At 36.5% G+C, this 18,497-nt stretch overlaps 1 protein-coding gene across 5 annotated transcripts in view; it reads left to right on the top strand.

Moving 5' to 3' along the window:
- The window catches only part of CCDC138 (coiled-coil domain containing 138), a 67,351-nt gene that overhangs the window by 35,724 nt on the left and 13,130 nt on the right, over positions 1-18,497 (top strand). For all 5 annotated transcript variants that reach the window (XM_020965197.2, XM_020965193.2, XM_020965191.2 and 2 more), the window contains one exon: positions 4,766-4,942. In XM_020965197.2, coding sequence (XP_020820856.1) covers positions 4,766-4,942 — 177 coding nt within the window. The remainder of the gene's footprint in view (positions 1-4,765; positions 4,943-18,497) is intronic.

Below are 18,497 nucleotides of genomic sequence, written 5' to 3'. Positions count from 1 at the left end.
TTAACACTTTAAACTTTGGTGGGCATTAGTGGTAGGTAGAGGAGAAAAAAATTGATACACTGGTATCTGAGCCTTGACATTATTGTAAGTGGTGTTATTCTTGTGTGGGACCCTAATCTTTCTACTCTTGGATGTATTCTTTCTGTTCTCTGCCCATGAACCTCACATTGCTATCTAATAGGAGAAAGGAATAGTAAAGCTTCGTAAGCATGAGTATAGTTTTATACTCCTCTAGTCTTAATCCATTACTCATTCTGTCTAACTATTACTACATTCTTGCGTTTATTGGAGAAAAGTAGAGGCAGATGAAAAATGAGCTTTTGGAGGCATTTTTCATTTCGAGGCCACTCTACAACAAACATTTATCACTATTTATTGTATAGAATTGCATAGCAAATGCCAGGGTTTGAAGGTATGTCCGCATATCAATTACTATTACTAGCTTTCTCCTCCCCAGAGTATCTGAAGTAAAGATTTATAGGGGCTGACAAGAGATAGGGGGCTTATACTCTTAGCCAGAAGAGCCCTGGATTAAGATACTGGGTTCTAATTCCAGTGCTGCCATTGCCTGTGACCTTAGACAAGTCATGTAACTTCTGTGAGTTTCAATTTCATTATTTCCTCTCTCAGGTCCTTTCCAGTTCTTTTGAATAAGAAATTTTTGGTGCAGCTTTTTAAAAGCTTCAATGTTAGAAAAATTAAGATCACAAAGCAGTTATTAAAAAAGGATACTATATACCCTACTGGAAAATTGATCATACCCTGAAGTATACAACTTATTTTAAATCCTATCAGAAGATTGGATGATAATGAGAAATTTTCATTCTTTGTCAATTTAAATACAGTAGGTGGCGCTGTGATTAAACTTTTGCTCCTACTTAGAGAAATTAGTTCATGATTTAAGTCTACTTCAGATTATTTTATCTTTTTGTTAAGTTAAAATGAAAGATATTGAGGATTCTCTTACTTAACAAAACTGTTTGATTTTACTATATTGTAAATGATTAAGACTTGCTCCAGTACTGTAGGGAGATAGTTCTCAGTTCCTTGACCCTGATTCTATAGGAAATAATTTGTTAATTAAATTAGTAACTGCTAGATTAAAATCTTTATTTCTGAAGATTTTTTCATGTGGATATTATTTTCATATCAGTGCTTCACAGTTTACAATTCTAATTCTTAAATGTCAGATTTCTGTTCAAGTGTTCTAAAATGCAACCACTATGACAAAAATAATTTGAGAGTAAATTGCAATATGGTGAACTCTATATCGTGTAGTAGAGAAATTTCACTTGCAAAAAATAACTGTTACCATTATTTGGACAGTAACTGTTTACTAGCCATTGCTATAGGAGGAGAGTTTTAGGAAGTTTGTGCTTTGCAATATTCATAAGCTTTTCTTTAAAAAATAGTTTTGCTTAATCAGCAAGTAATTATTAAGCAACTCGTACTATATGCCAGGCACTGTGCTAAGCTCTGGGGATGCAAAGACAAAAGTAAAACAGTTCCTATCCTCAAGGAACTCGAATTCCACTGCAAGAGGACACAACATCTACATATATTATTGTATATATATTTATACCTGATGCATACAAAATGATGAGTACCTAATATCTAGGGGAATCAGGTGAGGTTTCACATAGAAAGTGACATTCGAGTTGAGTTTTGAAAGAGACAATGGATTTTAAGAGGTTGAGGTAAGGAACAAAGGATAGCCAATGCAAAGACATGAAGATGGGAGATGGATTGGAAAGTGTGTGGGGATCACCAAGATGGCTGAAGTGCAGAGAGTATGGAGAAGGAATAATGTGTAAGAAGACAGAAAAGGTAGGAATGGTTGTGCAGAGATTAAAATGCCTAAGTGAAGAATTTATATTGGATCTTTGAGGTAGTAAGGGGCCATGGAAGTTTGTTGAGTAAGCCAGTGACATGATCAGCCTTGTGCTTTAGGTAAATCACTTTGGTTGCTTTGTGGAGTGTGGACTGGAGTAGGCAGAAAAGCCTGAGGCAGGAGGAACAAATAGTAGGCTTTTATAGTAGTCACGGTGAGGGGTGAAGAGGGCCTGAATGAGGTGGCAGTAGTGTGAATGATGTTGGAATTTAATTAACGTTGAATTGTTAAACTAATAACAGCAGCTTAAGTAATTTATTCTTTTGTGATTTGAATGACACAGTAGATAGTTTATTAAGTCTATCACCAGAGAGACAACTGTAAAACGTTTCAGAGAAGGTACTAGTCGTATTGAAAGAGAAAGTTTTTTCCTAGGAGTTCCATACACTGATGAAATTGCTGATCTGGTTTCTTAAAAAAATTGTCCTTGTAGCATTAGTCTTGTTTAAAATCTTGTTGCCACTTTTAATGGCAGAGTTATGTTTCACAGTTTATGAGAAAAAATAGATGTAAGCATATTAGAGAGAGTATTTTCCTGGAATTATGTGCTTGTATCTTTATATCCTTAGTCTGATTTTGGTTTTCCTTTCTGAAGTCAGTTGGCATATGAGGTATCCATATGATAAGGATTAGATGTCATTAAACTTGACCTTTTAATTGGCATGTGAAATTTCTTAGGATATCTAGGCAGTAAAGGAACTAGAGTTTGAAATTTTTTAGATTTAAGAAATCCCAATTTAAGGCCAATATGTAGAGTTACTTTTTGGAACATTAAAAACACAGTCAAGAAGTATTTATCTCAATGCTGAGGGATACAGAAACTAATTAAATACTCCTTGCCTTTACAGCTCTTAAATTCCATCAGGGTAGACAATGTGTGCATATGCAAAATAAGTATAAGGGAATATTTGGGGGGAGACACTAGGGGAGGCCTGCACAACCTGCAGTCCTTACAGCACACCAAAGGATTTCCTCTACATACAAAGGATATTTTCCTCTACATTTTTCTTGAGCCACTTGAAATCCTTTGGCGGGCTGCAAGCAGCTCAGGGGTCGCAAGTTGTGCAAGCCTGCACTAAGATATGGAAGTATTAGGAAAGTCTTTATGGAGAGGGTGGAGCTTGAGTTGAATGTGAAGGAAACTAGGGATTCTAAGAGGTAAGGTATGTTGCAGAACCTAGATCTGGAGACAAGAGAGTTTTCTATGTGTGTGTGTGAAGAATAGCAAGAAGGCCAGCCAGCTGTGCAAATGGGGTTAAGTGACTGAGTTCCCATCAGACCTTAGATACTAGCTGAGATCCTGGGCAAGTCACTTAACCCTGTTTGCATCAGTTTCCTCAGCTGTAAAATGAGCTGGAGAGGAAAATGGCAAACCACTCCAGTATCTCTGCCAAGAAAACTCCAAATGGGGTCACAAAGAGTTGGACACGACTGAAACTGAACAACGGCAACAAATATGACAGCTTCAAAATGCTTCTGTACTTAGCATTTAAAACCCTTTACAAACCTGGCTCCAGCTTATCCTTTCTAGTCTTTTTAAATATTATAACTTTACATCCTTTGATAGTCTAGCCAAACTGGCCAGTAAGTCAGGCCTGTGGCCCCTGGGCTGCTTTCAGCAGGCCAAAGAATTTCGGGTGGCCCACGAAAAATGTAGAGGGAATTATCCTTTGTATGTAGAGGAAATAAATCCTTTGGCATGTTGCAAGCAGCCCCAGGGCCACAGGTTATGCAGGCCTGCAGGAAGTTTTTGAGGTCAAATTTGAACTCTGGAAGATGAGTCTTCCCAACTCCAGGCCTGGCACTCTACTTCTCTATCTAGCTGCCACCCTTGTATTTACATAAATAATAAGTTTATTTTTGAAGTATTTAGTATCTTTAAGACATAATGAAAAATGCAGTATTGATGGTAATTGTTGATGTTTAGCCTATGAAGGAGATTTGGAAAGGATGTGCTTAGCTAGCTATCTGAAGTATCTGAAGGATATCACATGAAAGAGGGATTCAGACTTGTTCTGGCCCCAGAGGGCAGTACTAGGAACAGTGGTTGAAAGGTGGAAATGGGAAGATTTGGGCTTGATGAATGGAAAAAAAGTTCCTAGTAATTAGAACCAACCAAAACTGTAATGGACTACCTTGGAAGATAGTAGGTTCTCTCTTCATTGGAGGGCTTCAGGCAGCAGTTAGATGAGTACTCATTGGCTAGTTCTTTTAACTTCTTTGGGTGGGTAATTTTTATTTAAAAGAGAAATGGTTTTGTTTTCTGTCTCTTTCAGTTGACCAGTGTTAAAATGTGATATTTTATAGTAGTAGTTGTAAGTAAAAGCCATAAATTTGTATTCTAAATTGAAAAGCTTTAAAGTTATAGATATAATATTAGCCTAATTCATCTTGCATTTATCCATTCAGTTCATATTTAAGAGCCTACTGTGTCAGGCACTGCTAGGTACTGGTGATACAAAGAAGAATAAAACACCTCTAGGAGCTTACATTTTACTTCCAGGTTGGGGCAGTGAAGACTGTGTACACAGATTATGTTAATACAAAACATATACAAAGTAAATTTTTTGTGGGAAAAGGAAAACACTAAAAGCTGGGGCAATCAAAAAAGGCCCGGTAAAAGATATGGCACTTATGCTGAGCCTTGAAGGAAATGAGCGATTCTAATTTATTTCCTCTTTCTCATTTTGAATTCCAACAAATTGGGGAGGAGGGGGGAAGAACTAAATTTAATGTTGTAGCAAGTGTTTTTTCAAGTCTTTCATTTTTGTTTCTTTTGAAGATGTTAGTGACAGTTCTAGTTTTCTTCTGTCTGATTAATGATTATGGTAGTGATTATGAAAATTGTTGATTTCATATTTCAATGTGTTTTAGTTGATTACCTGGCTCAGACGTTTGATTCTCTTTGCTTGGACTTGAAGATAGATGAAGGAAAAGCCTTGTTTTTGGAGTATCAAGCTGTGCCAGTTATACTAAGTCATCTAAAAATAACCAATAAAGGATTGCTCTCCAATGTCATGGATAGCTTACTTCAAATGACAGTGGAATCTCGTAAGTTTTTAAATTACATAGCCTTAGAAAAAAGTGAAAATGATGTTTTTCTTTTGCTCTAAGAGGTTACCTCTAAAACATCGAGGGACAATAGTTCATTTCATTTCAATGCAAATTTATTTATAACATCTTAAAAGTAATATTTTAATTTGACTTTCATTTCCAAGGTAATATTAATATGAAAAGAAAACAATAAAATCAGCCTGCAAGCGGAATTGAACAAGAAATTAGAGATTATAATTGATTGTATGTGTTTGTAATTTCTGTTATTTATTGATTATTAACTTACCCCAAAGTGATACCCATTTTCTTTAATATAGTTATATCTGGATTGGTCACACTTCCTGCTCCTTTTTTGACCTTGTTGTATAATTACATATTGTTTACCAAAAAGTTTGGACCAATTCTCAGCTCCACTATCAGTGTAATCGCATGCCTGCTTATTTTTCACAGTGCTATGGCCATTAGATGTGTAAAGAACTGTGCTGGATGGTATATATGGAAAGATAAAAATAAAATAGTCTCTGCTTAAAGGAGCTTACATTTTACTGAGGGAATACAACACATACACTAATGAGTAAATATGAGGTCATTTTAGCAAAGAAAGAGTACTAACAATTAGGAAAATAAGGAACCTTAGAGGAATTGACACTTGAGCCGAACCTTGAAGGAAGATAAAAATTCAGAGAGGTTGAAGTAAGCCCCCATCCAGACTGATGGGGGTTAGTATTTCCTCAAAGGTCAAGAATGGAATGTCCAGTTTAGAGGATTTCTATATTCAGAGGATCCTCTGTTTGGGTTGGGACATAGAGCTGCTGAATGGAACTAGAGAAAAAATCGCTAAGCCATGCTGTCTAGGTCCACTACAAATTTATGTTGCATAATCTCAACTACACTGTCGCTGAACCAGTGCAATCCTTTTAATCAAATCCCTGTCCTACTTACCACAACAAGTATTCCAAACCTTTTTATCCCTCGTCACACCTCCCATGGCACATACTCCTCCTCATTCTTTGCTAAGGACCTTGCCTCATACTTCACCAAAAAAAAGAAGCCATTTAACTCCTCATGCCATGTCACTCGAATATCTTCTACTGCTATCTCTTTCTTTACCCATCTCCCCTGAAGAGATGGCGGCTCTTGCCTCCACGTGCACCCATGATCCCATTCTATCCTATCTTCTCCAGCAGAGTGCCTTCTCTATCATTCCCACTTTCTCAATAATCTTTATTTCTCTTAACTACTGGTTGCTTCTCTACTGCCTACAAAAATTCCCCTGTTTCTGCTATCCTTAAAAAACACTTACCTGACTGGACCATCCCTTCTGGGTGTTGTCCTGTATCTCTCCTGTTCATGGAAAAGTTAAAGATGAGTCTGAGGTTGTGAAAAAAAACAACTGGAAGTATGGTGATTATTTTCAGTGGAAATAGGGGAAGGTTTATAGAGAAGGATGATGATCTGTTTTGGACATGTTCACTTTGAAAGACTGAAAGGATATCCAGTGAAGATGAAAACCATTGGTAATGCAATACTGGAGTTCAGAAGAGATATTAGGGCTGGATGTGTAGATTTTTTAAAATTATTGGAGTAGGGATAATAATTTAACCCATTAGAAGATGATGAGATCGCCAAAAAAGAGGGATGTGGAGAGTGGAGGCTTTAGGTAGAGCCTAAATATACTACATTAGGGAAGTCAAAAAGAGAAAAGAGTAACCAGGGAGAGAAGCAGTCATCAGTATCAAGGAAAGACGTCTCTAAGACATAGAGGACTGAATAAGGGCCATTGAATTTATCAGTCAAGAGATCAATTTTAACTTTTCATAGTGTAGTTTTAGTTAAGTAGAAGGGCAAGAAACCATAATGCCAGAGGTTAAGAAGTGATTGTTTGCTGAGCAAATGGAGGCAGTGAATATAGACCACTCTAGGTTAGCAGTGAAAGCTGGGGATATATAAACAGTAATTTCAGGGAATAGCCTAATCAAGTAAAGGGCTTTTTCAGGATGGATAAGATTTGAGCATGTTTGGGGCAGCTAGGTGGCACAGTGAATAGAACACTGGCCCTGAAGTCAGGAGGACCTGAGTTCAAATCCAGCCTCAGACACATAACACTCACAAGCTCTGTGATTCTGGGCAAGTGATTTAACCCCAATTGCCTCACCACCAAAAAAAAAAGATTTGAGCATGTTCATATGAAGATAGCAAGAGATTTAAAAAACAGGTGAAGAGAATCTGGGTCCAGTTCCCAAAGCAAAATGAGAGGGAATGGGATCTAGGGTTCTAAGAGAGAAGAGTAAGCTATGGCTAGAAGAAAACCTTCTATTCCTTAGAGAGGGGACTTGGAGAGGGAGAAAGTGTAGATGAAGATGTAAGATGAGTTTAGAGGTATGGAAGAAGGAAAGATAAAGGTGTTCACAATGGTTGACTGAGATTCTTAGTCTAGGAGAAATCAACTACCATGGAAAAGAGGGTGGGGCATTTGGTGGGGCATTGGAGGCTTGAGAGAAGCACTTTGGAACAGCTGCTGCTAGGGGCATGTTTTTCAGTCTAAGACTAATATATGGATTTCTGGTTAGCAGTGAGTGTCTAGGTGATTTTAGATAATGTAAATTTGTATTATACCAAGTTGAAATAGTTTTGTGTCACTATTGCACCTTGAGAATTGAAATAGAGAAGGCAATAGAGATTCAAACTTACCCAAAGTTGAGGGTTAGCAGACCATGACCAGCAGGACAGGTTGAATTCTTTAACTGGAGATTTAAGACTTTAAAAGCGAGTCTTTGTTCAGTAAAGGGTTATGAATAAGGAGGATTAGGGAGCTGAAGACCGTGGTCAAGAGTCAAAGAATAAATTTAGGAGGAGTAAGAAATAAAAGGAAAAGAGTTTATGATCATGTAAGGGAAATTCAGACGTAACTGTCAAGGAGATGCAACCGTCTCTGTGGAGTGGCTGATGTGGAGATGGAAGTGTGGAAATTAAGGTTGATGAAGTAGGAGATCAGGGTATCTGAAAGAGTAGTGTTGTGAATGTGGAAGTCATCAAGGATGATGGTAAGTATAAAAGTAGAGAGGAGGACTGTTAAGCTAAGTACTCTTATTTTGGGGAAAGGAAGGACGATGACCCAGAAGCTGGTAGGGGATCATAACAAGAATCTGAATAAGTTGTTATAGACAGATGGCGTAAACCTCAAAGGAGAAGTTGCTTAATTATATAGAGCAGAGGTTACTAACCTTTTTTGTGTTGTGTACTTCTTTGATAGTCAGATGAAACCTCTTCTTAGAATGATGTTTTAAATAGATAAAATAAAATACATGTGATTATAAGGGAAACCAATTATGTTGAATTCTGTTTATCAAAATAATAAGAAAAAAAATTCATGCATGCTAGGTTAAGAACCTGCATGTGCAAAGATGTAGAATAGTAGTTGTGAGGCCAAGGAAAACATTCGTTCCTGGTTCAGTATCTTTTTTTCAAAAAATTTAAAAATTAATTTATTTTGAATTATCAACAATCACTTCCATAACATTTTGAGTTTAAAATTTTTCTCCTCCTCCCTCCCCAAGACGGTGCGCAATCTGATATAAGCTATACATATACATTCCTATTAAACATATTTTCACATTAGTGATGTTGTCAGTAAGAATTAGAACCAATAGGAGGAACCACCAGAAAGAGGAAACAAAACTCAACAGAAGAAAAAAAAGAGCAAATAGTATGCTTTGATCTGCATTCAAACTCCATAGTTCTTTCTTTGGATGTGGATAGCATTTTCCATCATGAGGTCTTTGGAGATGTCTTAGATCCTTGTATTGCTAAGAAGAGTTAAGTCCACCAATATTAGTCATCGCACAACATGGCTGTTACTGCTTACAATGTTTTCCTGGTTCTGCTCACTTCACTCAGCATCAGACTTGGTTCAATATCTTGCCATTTGTCTTTTAATTTGGAGTATATAGAGTAGCACAGATATTCTCCATTTGATAGGTTGTGTTTTTTGGTACTTTGAATATCTACATGGACTGATTTTGAAAAATCTGTAGATTCAGTTAAATAGTGTATGTTATAAATACATTTTTATTAGTAGTAGTATCATGGATACTACTAATGGAGCAAGTTTGGTGTTGAGATAGATGAATTTTTGTTAATACCCTGAACCTTAGATAAGTTCAGTCAGTACTTAAAAAGCCACAGTTCTCTCAGTTTTTTTCAGTTTCGACCTGAATATACTCAGTATTACATACCCTGCCCAGTATGTTCTCCAAAAATGTTTGTGGCTGCCACAAAGTGGAAACTAACAGGGAAGTAGATGAAGTAGTAAATATCGATTGTCTTCAGCTAGAGGGAAGGAAGAGAGATATCACTGTGAAGAATGGGGTTGGCAACCTATAATAGTATTAACCTAACACTAAATCCTGTGGCCAACACTCAGTAACTTTACTCCACAGAATGACTGTATTTTTCTCTCTATTGTAGTTTTTGCCACCTTTGTTGGAATTATATTTCTTTGAATTTTTAAACTGAGTATTAAATGTTTTTTTTTTTTTAAGAAAGTGTATTCTGTTGTATAGGGACTGGATTTGGAGACCTTAGTTTTGTTCCTAGGTATTTAAGAATGTATTTTTGACCTCTTCGTGTCTAAATTTGCTAATCTGTAAAACAGGATTAAGAGTTATTTCCTATTTACCTTATTTAAGATGTGTAATAATTTTGGTATGGGGCAAGTGTGAACTTTCAATAATGTCTGATTCATTTTTCTGGTACATTGTCTTTACTATGTTGAATAAGTTTTCCATTCTCACCATAATAAAAAAAATACTCTTCTGTCATCTTTCAACTTAGAGGGTCAGTATCTAATACTGTACAGTATTATTGAATGGAATGAGAATGAAAGATATTTATTGTCTTACACTAAAGCAGCTCATTATACTTTTTGGCAGCTCTAATTGTCTTTTGTTATTTTAAACTTAAAACTCATTTTATACCTAATTGTTTTTCAAATAACATGACCTTTTAAATATGGAATAAAACTGAAGGAATCTTTCAGTGTCATCCCATTCAATAATTATTTTCTCTTCTCAAGAATCAGTAATGATAGGATAAATATTGGTATTTAAAAGGTGTTTGAATGCATTTCCTAGAATGTGAAGTAGGAGCCATCTAGTGGTGTTAACTTGTCTGCATAGTACACAGAGAACTTTTCTTTCCGTTAAAAACCTGTGATTATGTTGTTTTGTGCACTGACTTGGACAGTTGAGTATTGCGGTAAAGAAATCACTTCATGGGTTGTATGTGTAGTTTTCTGTTTCTTTTCAGGTCTGCTGTTGATAGCTGTTGCTTGGTAGTTTCGTTTAGCTGTACGTAAACCTGAACGATTTGCTTTGTTCAGAGAATACTTTTGTTCATATATCACAGTTAGTCTGACTAGAGAGAGATTTAAGTTTGTGTCATTATTTAAATGTGCTGTTCGTATTAGGACCTAGAAACTTTTCTGCTTTTAGGTAAGATGTTCTTTAACATTTGAGTGTCAACATTGCATTTCAATGCATTTTGCAGATAACCTCATTGTTACTTGGTATACTGAAATGCCAAGATATTCCCTAGATGATTTTGTCAGTGAGTCCATTTAAGCACCTTTATTAAAAGGTATCACTTGACCTTCAAGGTAAAGCTTGATGAACATTTGTGAAGGATGTTATAGAGGGATACAGTAGTGTTTGCATAAAATTAGAGAGGGTAAAGACCCATTAGATTTTATTTATATTCAGGTTCTAGTTTGGTTCTATACAGGCCAAGTACATTTTTCTGTTAGTTTTTATATTAGTTCATGAGATAATCTACTGTGTAATAATGTGTCACATCCTGTGGTATAACATTTTTTACTTGTAAAGTCTAGTAGAAACTAGTAAATCACTATTAAGTCAAGAACTGCCTATAGGTGATCGTTCAATACTGAATTATGTAACAAAGAAGGTGGAAAGGTTAATCTCTTTTTTGAACACAAACTTTGGTAGCTATGTAAAAAAATTAAAGATCAAAATTTTAGGTTATAGAGAAGAACAACTTTTAATGGATTTAGAATTCTGATCAACATTATGAAAAAACATGAATCCAAAAAAGTGAAGATGAAATAGCACTCACCTGCTGTCAGAAGGGTGATCGAACTTAAGGTATATTTTCAGACATGGCTACTGTGGGAATTTATTTTGCTGGAGTATGTAGATATGTAATGCAGGATTTGTTTTTTAGGAGTTTTTTTTTAATTGCATATGAGAAGTGTTGAGGGAAAGACAGACTAATTTTTAAAATTTTTGTCATTTGAACCCTCTCCCTCCCCTTCAGATGTCAATTTAATAAATGCTGTTGTAGGCATTATTTTCTCCCTTTTAAATGTGGAATGAAATTGATTTTTTCAGCCAAATGATGAACTCAAAAGTTCAGAAGATTTATAGCATACAGGATAGATAATCCAGCTCACCTATTTAAAAGGAAATCCTGTTCTAGTTGTCTTTTATCCTGACTACCTTTGTAAACTTCATTTCAGCACTCATTTCTTGAAAAGAATGACTGACTAATGTATTAATTGAAAATCTCTTAATAACAGATAAGTATCTTTAACTCAGTTAAATGCAGCTTAAGATGTATACTAAGACAAAGGTACACATTATCAGCCATTTTAAAAAGTAGAAAATTAGTGGTTATGGAAATGTACTTTCAGACTTAAATGCAAGGCAAACAAAGTTCAGTCAGATGTTTAGATTTTTGTTTTATTGATGCCTGTGTAGGGGGTGTATAATTAAAATGCAAAGATGGAAGTCATCTTTTATAGAATCCTCCTCTCTTTTTTTTTTCAGCCTTAGTTAGATCTGATAAGTATTTATTATGGCTCAGTCTTGTGACTTTGAATTTGAAACTTCTTGAAATCAACTCCAGAATAATAATAAAAAATTAGAATTTTTTGCTCTGGATAACTTTTTTTTAATAAATAGGTTTTTATTAATACCTAAACATTTTTAAACATTGCCTAAATTTCTTGATTTATTCTTTCCCTTCCTTGAGAAGGATCCATCCTTTATGACAAAGAATCAACAAATTCACTAAAACCAATTAACACAGCAGAAAAAAAAAATCTGACACCTTATATAGCATTCAACCTGTGTACATAAACTTCTGCAAAGGAGTTGGGAGGGGGAGGTGTCTGTCATATATCTTCTTTAGGACCAAACTTTTTCTTTATAACTTTTCAGCATTTAATTTTTATTGTTTTGTGGTGGTGGTTCTTTTTGTTAACATTCTTGTAGTAATTGTGGATATTGTTTTCCTGACCTTGCTTTTTTCCTGACTTTGCTTTAGTTCATGTAGGTCCTTCCATGCTTTTTGATATTCATCTTATTCATAATTTCATACAACACAGTAATATTTCATTATGTTTATGGACCACAGTTTGCTTAGCCATTCCTAATCAGTGGGCATCTACTTTGTTTCCAGTTCTTTGCTTCCATGAGAAGTGTTGCTTTAAATGTTTTGGTGTGTACAGAACCTTTCTGTTTTGTCAGTGACCTCTTTGGGGTATATGCCTATCACTGAAATAGCTCTGGAAACTTCTCTATCAAGTTGACAGAGACCGAGAATAGGCATTTGAGAGGACAGTTAATCATTGATAAGTATATTTTGGGAGAATTTTGAGCATGGGAAAACTTTCAAGTATAAATTACATATCTGATCAGAGTGATTATGTGATAATATTAAGATATTGTTAAGACAGTTTTACTTTATATTTTCCTTTTTTTGTGTGTGAGGCAATCAGGGTTAAATGACTTGCCCAAGGTCACACAGCTAGGACGTGTCAAGTTTGGTCTGAGGCCGGATTTGAACTCAGGTCCTCCTGACTGCAGGGCCGGTGCTCTATCCACTGCGCCACCTAGCTGCCCTGTAGTTTTCTTTTAAAAGAGGCACAGAATCTAAGAGTTGGAAAAGACTTCAGAGACTGCCTAGTCTAATCTGTACCTGATAATAATAGTTAACATTTATATAGCACTTTAAGGTTTGCAATAGGCTTTGCATTTGTTATCTCATTTCATCCTCACAATGTCCCTGTGAAGTAGGGGCAATTATTACCCCCTTGTAGATGAGGAAAATGAGGATGAGGAAATGGAATGAGCAGAACAGATGAGGAAACTGAACTGAGAGACATGGAATGACTTGCCCAGAGTCACATAGCTAATTGGTGCTGGGGGCAGGATTTGAACTTAGGTTTCTTGACACTATGTCCAACGCACTATCCACTGTGCCACCTAAGTGCCTCTCATCTTCAGCATGCTGACCCACCTGCTGCAGCATCTCCTACTAGTGGTCACCTAGCCTTTAATTGATGATCTCCAGAGAGGGCTTTTTAACTACCTTTGTGTCATGGACTACTTTGGCAGTCTGATGACCCTTATGGAACCATTTCCAGTAATGTTTTTCATACATAAAATATGTATAGTTACCAAATATTCATGAATCCCAGAAAGAACACTTGGTGGTATTCTAATTGTTGAGAACTTTATAAAAATTTCAAGCCTAAATCTGTTGTTCTACAACTTATACTTATTGCTTCCACTACTACATTCTGTCCAAGCAGAGCAAATCTAATCCCTCTTCCACATGAAAGCCTTTCAGATATATGAAGGAAACTGTTATGTCACCTCTAAGTCTTATTTTCTCCATTTTAAACATCCCCAATCCCTTCAGATGATTCTCATATGTCATGTTCTTTAGTCTTTCCAACATCCTGGTCAGTAATGTTTGGAAGGCCTCTATTTCATTAAAGATTCATTTTTTTCCTCTTTAGAATTATAGTCAATTTGACTAAGTAAGATATTCTTGATTGTAAAAACGATTATATTCCTGTAGCTTTTGTCTTCTGCAACATTGTGTTTCAAACTCTCCATTCTTTTATAATGGTTGTTTCTAAATCTTGTGATCCTGACTGGCTCCTTGGTATTTGCATCCTTTCTTTCTAGTTCCTTGTTCGTGTGTGTGTGTGTGTGTGTGTGTGTGTACACACATATGTACTATTTTTTAGGTTATGATTTTCAGATAATCTGATAATTCTTAAGTTTTCTAGGTCACTTGTTTTTGATTATATTTTTATTACATATTTTTTTCAATTGGGTGATTTTATTTATATGCCATGTCTCATTGAGTCATTTTCTGTTTGTCTAATTTTGATTTTCAGGGCATTCTCTTGAGTGAGGTTTTCCAGCATCTGTTCTAAGCATCAGTTTTCCTTACTTTTCTTTCCTCTGTAGATATTGAGTTTTAAATCTGTTATTCCATTTTTCCAGTGAGTCTTGTAGTCCTTGTGGCCAGGACATTTTTTTTCCTCGGATTTTAATTGAGCTTGTTTTGAGGTCACTCTTTTCCTTGGGGTTTATCCCTGGGTTTCTCTCAGTCCAAGGTATTTCCTCATAATGTTTGATGTTTTCCTTGGTTTGTCCATCTCAGCAGCTTCAATGTCTAGGTCGGGGCAGTGAAGGCCTGGGCAGGGATGGCCTGTGCTGGGGTCACACCTCGCTCCTGCCCTCTTGAATTGAGCGGCAGGCCTTGTGTGGTTCTGAGTGTAGTGGTCAAGACTAGGCTCTTCCTTCAAGGGTTTCCAGGGCTGCTTAGGCCATGGTCTCTACCTAGGTCCTTCTTTGCCACAGGGATCCTGGGCTGCCCTCTATGTTAGACTTTGCCTGGGGCGTCTTTCCCATTGCTGCTGGGCTCAGGAGTTGCTAAGTCTGGACTACCTCCATGGTGTTTCTTACCAGGTGGCTTCAGACCTGTTCCTTCAGTGCTGTCTGAGGCCCTTCACCCTGACTGCTGGGCTCTGGGGCTACTGCAGTATTTCCTAGACTGACTTCCTTCCCTAGAGCTTCATTATTATTCAGGGCTGATCTCTCCCTCTTCTGCCTCAGATGTAGGCCTGTCTCCTCTAGACTATGCTGAGTTACCCTCTCCAGTTACCCTGGGGCCACTTTATTTCATGCTTATGACCTACAATGACTTAACTACGTAAAGATTCCAGTAGTCCTTCTGTGCACCCTTGGGCATGGTATATGGAGTAGTCTACTGGTGATTCTTTTTGTTTTTCTTTACAAGTTAATGGGATACTTTAGTTTTGTTGTTTAGTTGTTTTCAGTTGTGTCCAACTCTTCAATGACCCCATTTTGGGATTTCTTGGCAAAGATATTGGAGTAGTTTGCCATTTCCTTTTCCAGCTCATTTTACAGATGAGGAAACTGAGCAAACAGGATTAAATGACTTGCCCAGAGTCACACAACTGTCTGAGGCTGCATTTAAACTCAGATCTTCCTGACTTAGGCCTGGCACTCTATCCGCTTTGCCACCTAGCTGCCCATGGTAGTAGTTGTCCAAATCATCTTATACGAGCACAGGTGATGGGGGTGGCAGGTGTCTGGGGACCTGAGAAGAGAGCTAGCTATGTGGGACACTATGCATGGCATTTCTTTATCCATAGGGTTTTATCTGAGTTTGAATTCTCTCCGTTTCAGTGTGTGTCCTGGCTGAAATCTTCACATTCATTAATTTTATAAGGCATTGTCATTCAAAAGGCTTCACCGTGAACATTTTTAGTTAGCTCTTGATAAGGCTCTGCCAACTTTCAGTAATTGACACGTTTTCTGACTGCTTGCATATTATTTTTTTAATAATTTGTCCTAGAATTTTGCTTGTAATAGAAAGCAAGATTTCTGGTGTGTACTTTACAGGATCTTCCATCTAAGGATTTTTTGAAAAGTGTAATATTTGCCCATCTGTCCTGTGAGTACCATTCTTCTTCTACCATATCTTTTAGAAAGTGATGATAGTGGCTCATCAGTTTTCAGCACTCTGGGATGTAGTTGTCTAGGTCTGGTGACCTGAACTGTCAGGGCAGCTAGATGCTGTTTGACAGCCTTCTCACTTGTCTTGGCTTTCTATTACATACTAACATTTTTGTTAGTCTAAAGATCATTCCTTTTGGAAAAGAAAATAGAAGCAAAATAAGAGTTAAATAATTTAGGCTGTCTGTTGTCATCCCATAAGCCCTGAAAAGCAATCCTTGTTTGATCAATATAATTCTTCTAAAAATGGCAAGAATATTTAAATAGTTACTAGTTGCATTGAGTTATTTTGATTATATTTGAGAATATGGCAGTACTGATTATAATGCTGTGGACATTGTAGAACCTCAAAAAAAAATCCTCTGAATGGAGAAGTAAATGATAATCCCTGCCCTTTTCCCTTCTATCTTCTCAACAATTATAACAAATTATATTGTGCCACATTGGTTTCATGAAAAAATGACCCTTCTAATACTGTATGGGTAAAGCCTTGCTAAAATACATTGGACTAGAGGCTTCAGAACGAGTTGGCTATATATGTTGGTGGGAGGGTAGAGAGAATGCTGTTGTTATTGTTGTTTGTCCTTCATTTCTCAAAGAGGACCATGACATCTGGGAGGTGATGCCATGACATGCAAATGAAATTAATGATTTAATTGAGGGAGAGCAAAGAGAGTGCTGGGTGTGAACTAGAAGAAGTGTTTAGAGTTGATCAGATGTAAAGCCCTAGAAAGATGATTTTCAAGATCTTTCTCCCAGAGCAGCATGGCAACTGGCCCTATGGCCAGGTTAGGAAGTCAGCCTTTGGAATAAGAGACTTGGATGTAACTGATATTTCTGTTCTCTGTAAATATGTGGGGTTTTTTTTACCCCCTTTCCACAGTGAAGGACTTTTGAAAAATTATATCTGACCTCAGGCATACTAAGTAAGGGAGAAGGAAGAGGACATATGCAATGGGAGTAGGAAGAGAATTGGTGATAGTAGTAGTGATACAGTAAAGCAGAGAACAGAAAAGAAATAAAACCTCAGGTAGGACTGGGCTGGGATGTCCAGTTTCCAGAGATGAATCTTTTTCTGTAGAAGGCTGTTTCCTCACAGACATTTAAAAGTAAATATGTATCATGATTTAAATGCCACTGACCTCAAATTAGAGTGGGTGGTGGAGTGAAAATTCAGGCAAAATGAGAGAGTGAGGTGGTTTATTTTTTTGTTTTGTTTTTTGGACATAGCCTGTGTAGAAATTAGTTTTGCTGGATTATACATATTTGTAGGAGGTAGAGGGGGAAGATGGGAGGAGGAGAGTATGTGGTCTTGAAAATAAAATTGAATTTTTTAAAAAAAGTAAATGTATAATTTTTATTCTTGGGTAATGTTCTTTTTTTGGCAAGGCAGTGAGGTTAAGTGACTTGGCCAGGGTCACACAGCTAGTAAGTGTTATGTGTCTGAGGCCGGATTTGAACTCAGGTCCTCCTGAATTCAGGGCCCGTGTTCTATCCACTGTGCTACCTAGCTGCCCCCATTGGGTAATGTTTTCTTAAGAGTAACCATTTATGGCCATGGCTAGTTCAAGTGTGTTGCAGTTGTAGTTTTTAAAATTAGATGCAATTCTCAAATGATGGAAAGAGTACTGGACTTCATAGGAGTTTAGGAGACATGGGTACCCTAACTAGCTGTGTGACCTTGTGATGGTTGTTTAACCTGTCTGTGCCTCAGTTTCTTTCTCTATAAAATAATTTTACTAAATGATCTCCAAGAACTTTCCAGCTCTAAAATTCTATTATTCTGTGCTCTGAGGTCATGTTTTTACAAAGATAGAATGCTGATACATATGGTAAGTCTGTGTTAATCCAGTTTGACTTTACTTTGGTTAGAGATCTTTAGATCTTTTATCTTAAGACTAGACCATTAATTACAAATTTTTAGATTAGATTTTAGTTTCCTCGGAGAATTTCATCAGAAGGCACATAATAACATATTAAATACTTATAATTACCTCTATGTTGTGCATAATTGTGAATTAAATGTAATTAAATGTTCCTATATGTCTGTGTATGTGAATATTACATTTAATTGAAATGTATATGCATGGGGTAAAATTTTCATTTGTCGCATAGGTCCTGCCAAATGCAGAGAAACATTTTTTGTTCTTCAGAGAACTTTCACATTGTTTTTAACATGTGATAGAGTATTAACAAAATAGTTTTGCTTAAGGAAGCAAATTTAAGTTTGATTTGGGAAAAACTTCCTAACAAACTATTCAAAAGAATGGCTTCCTTCAAGAGATCGTGGGTTCTACCTCCTTGGAAGTCTCAAGGAAAGGTTGGATGACCGCTTGTTGGAGAATATTGTAAAAGGGATTCTTTTTCAGATCTGAGTTGTACCTAGTGACCATTGATATTCCTTTTAACTCTGAAATTCTGGGGTTCTTTGATAAGGGAAAAACTTTCTGACAGTTAAAGTTGTATGAAAAATAGAGAGGCTGCCTTGCTTTATGTAGTGAGGCTCTTGTCACCAGAGGTTTTCATCTGGCCTTGTAGATGGGAATGATAATTTGGGAAGAATAAATAACTTAGTATTTTCCACCTCTGAGATTCTGTGAATCTTGGTATTTTGTGAAGTCTATGAATTCTATAAAATTTCTATGAATTTTACAATTTTGAAATAGAAAGAAAAATAAGGCAAGGCATAG

Source organism: Phascolarctos cinereus, unplaced genomic scaffold, assembly GCF_003287225.1.
Source record: "Phascolarctos cinereus isolate Bilbo 61053 unplaced genomic scaffold, phaCin_HiC Scaffold_7;HRSCAF=346, whole genome shotgun sequence".
Taxonomy (NCBI): domain Eukaryota; kingdom Metazoa; phylum Chordata; class Mammalia; order Diprotodontia; family Phascolarctidae; genus Phascolarctos; species Phascolarctos cinereus.
The sequence above is the reverse complement of the archived record's forward strand: the minus strand, read 5'-3'. Positions and strand labels throughout refer to the sequence as shown.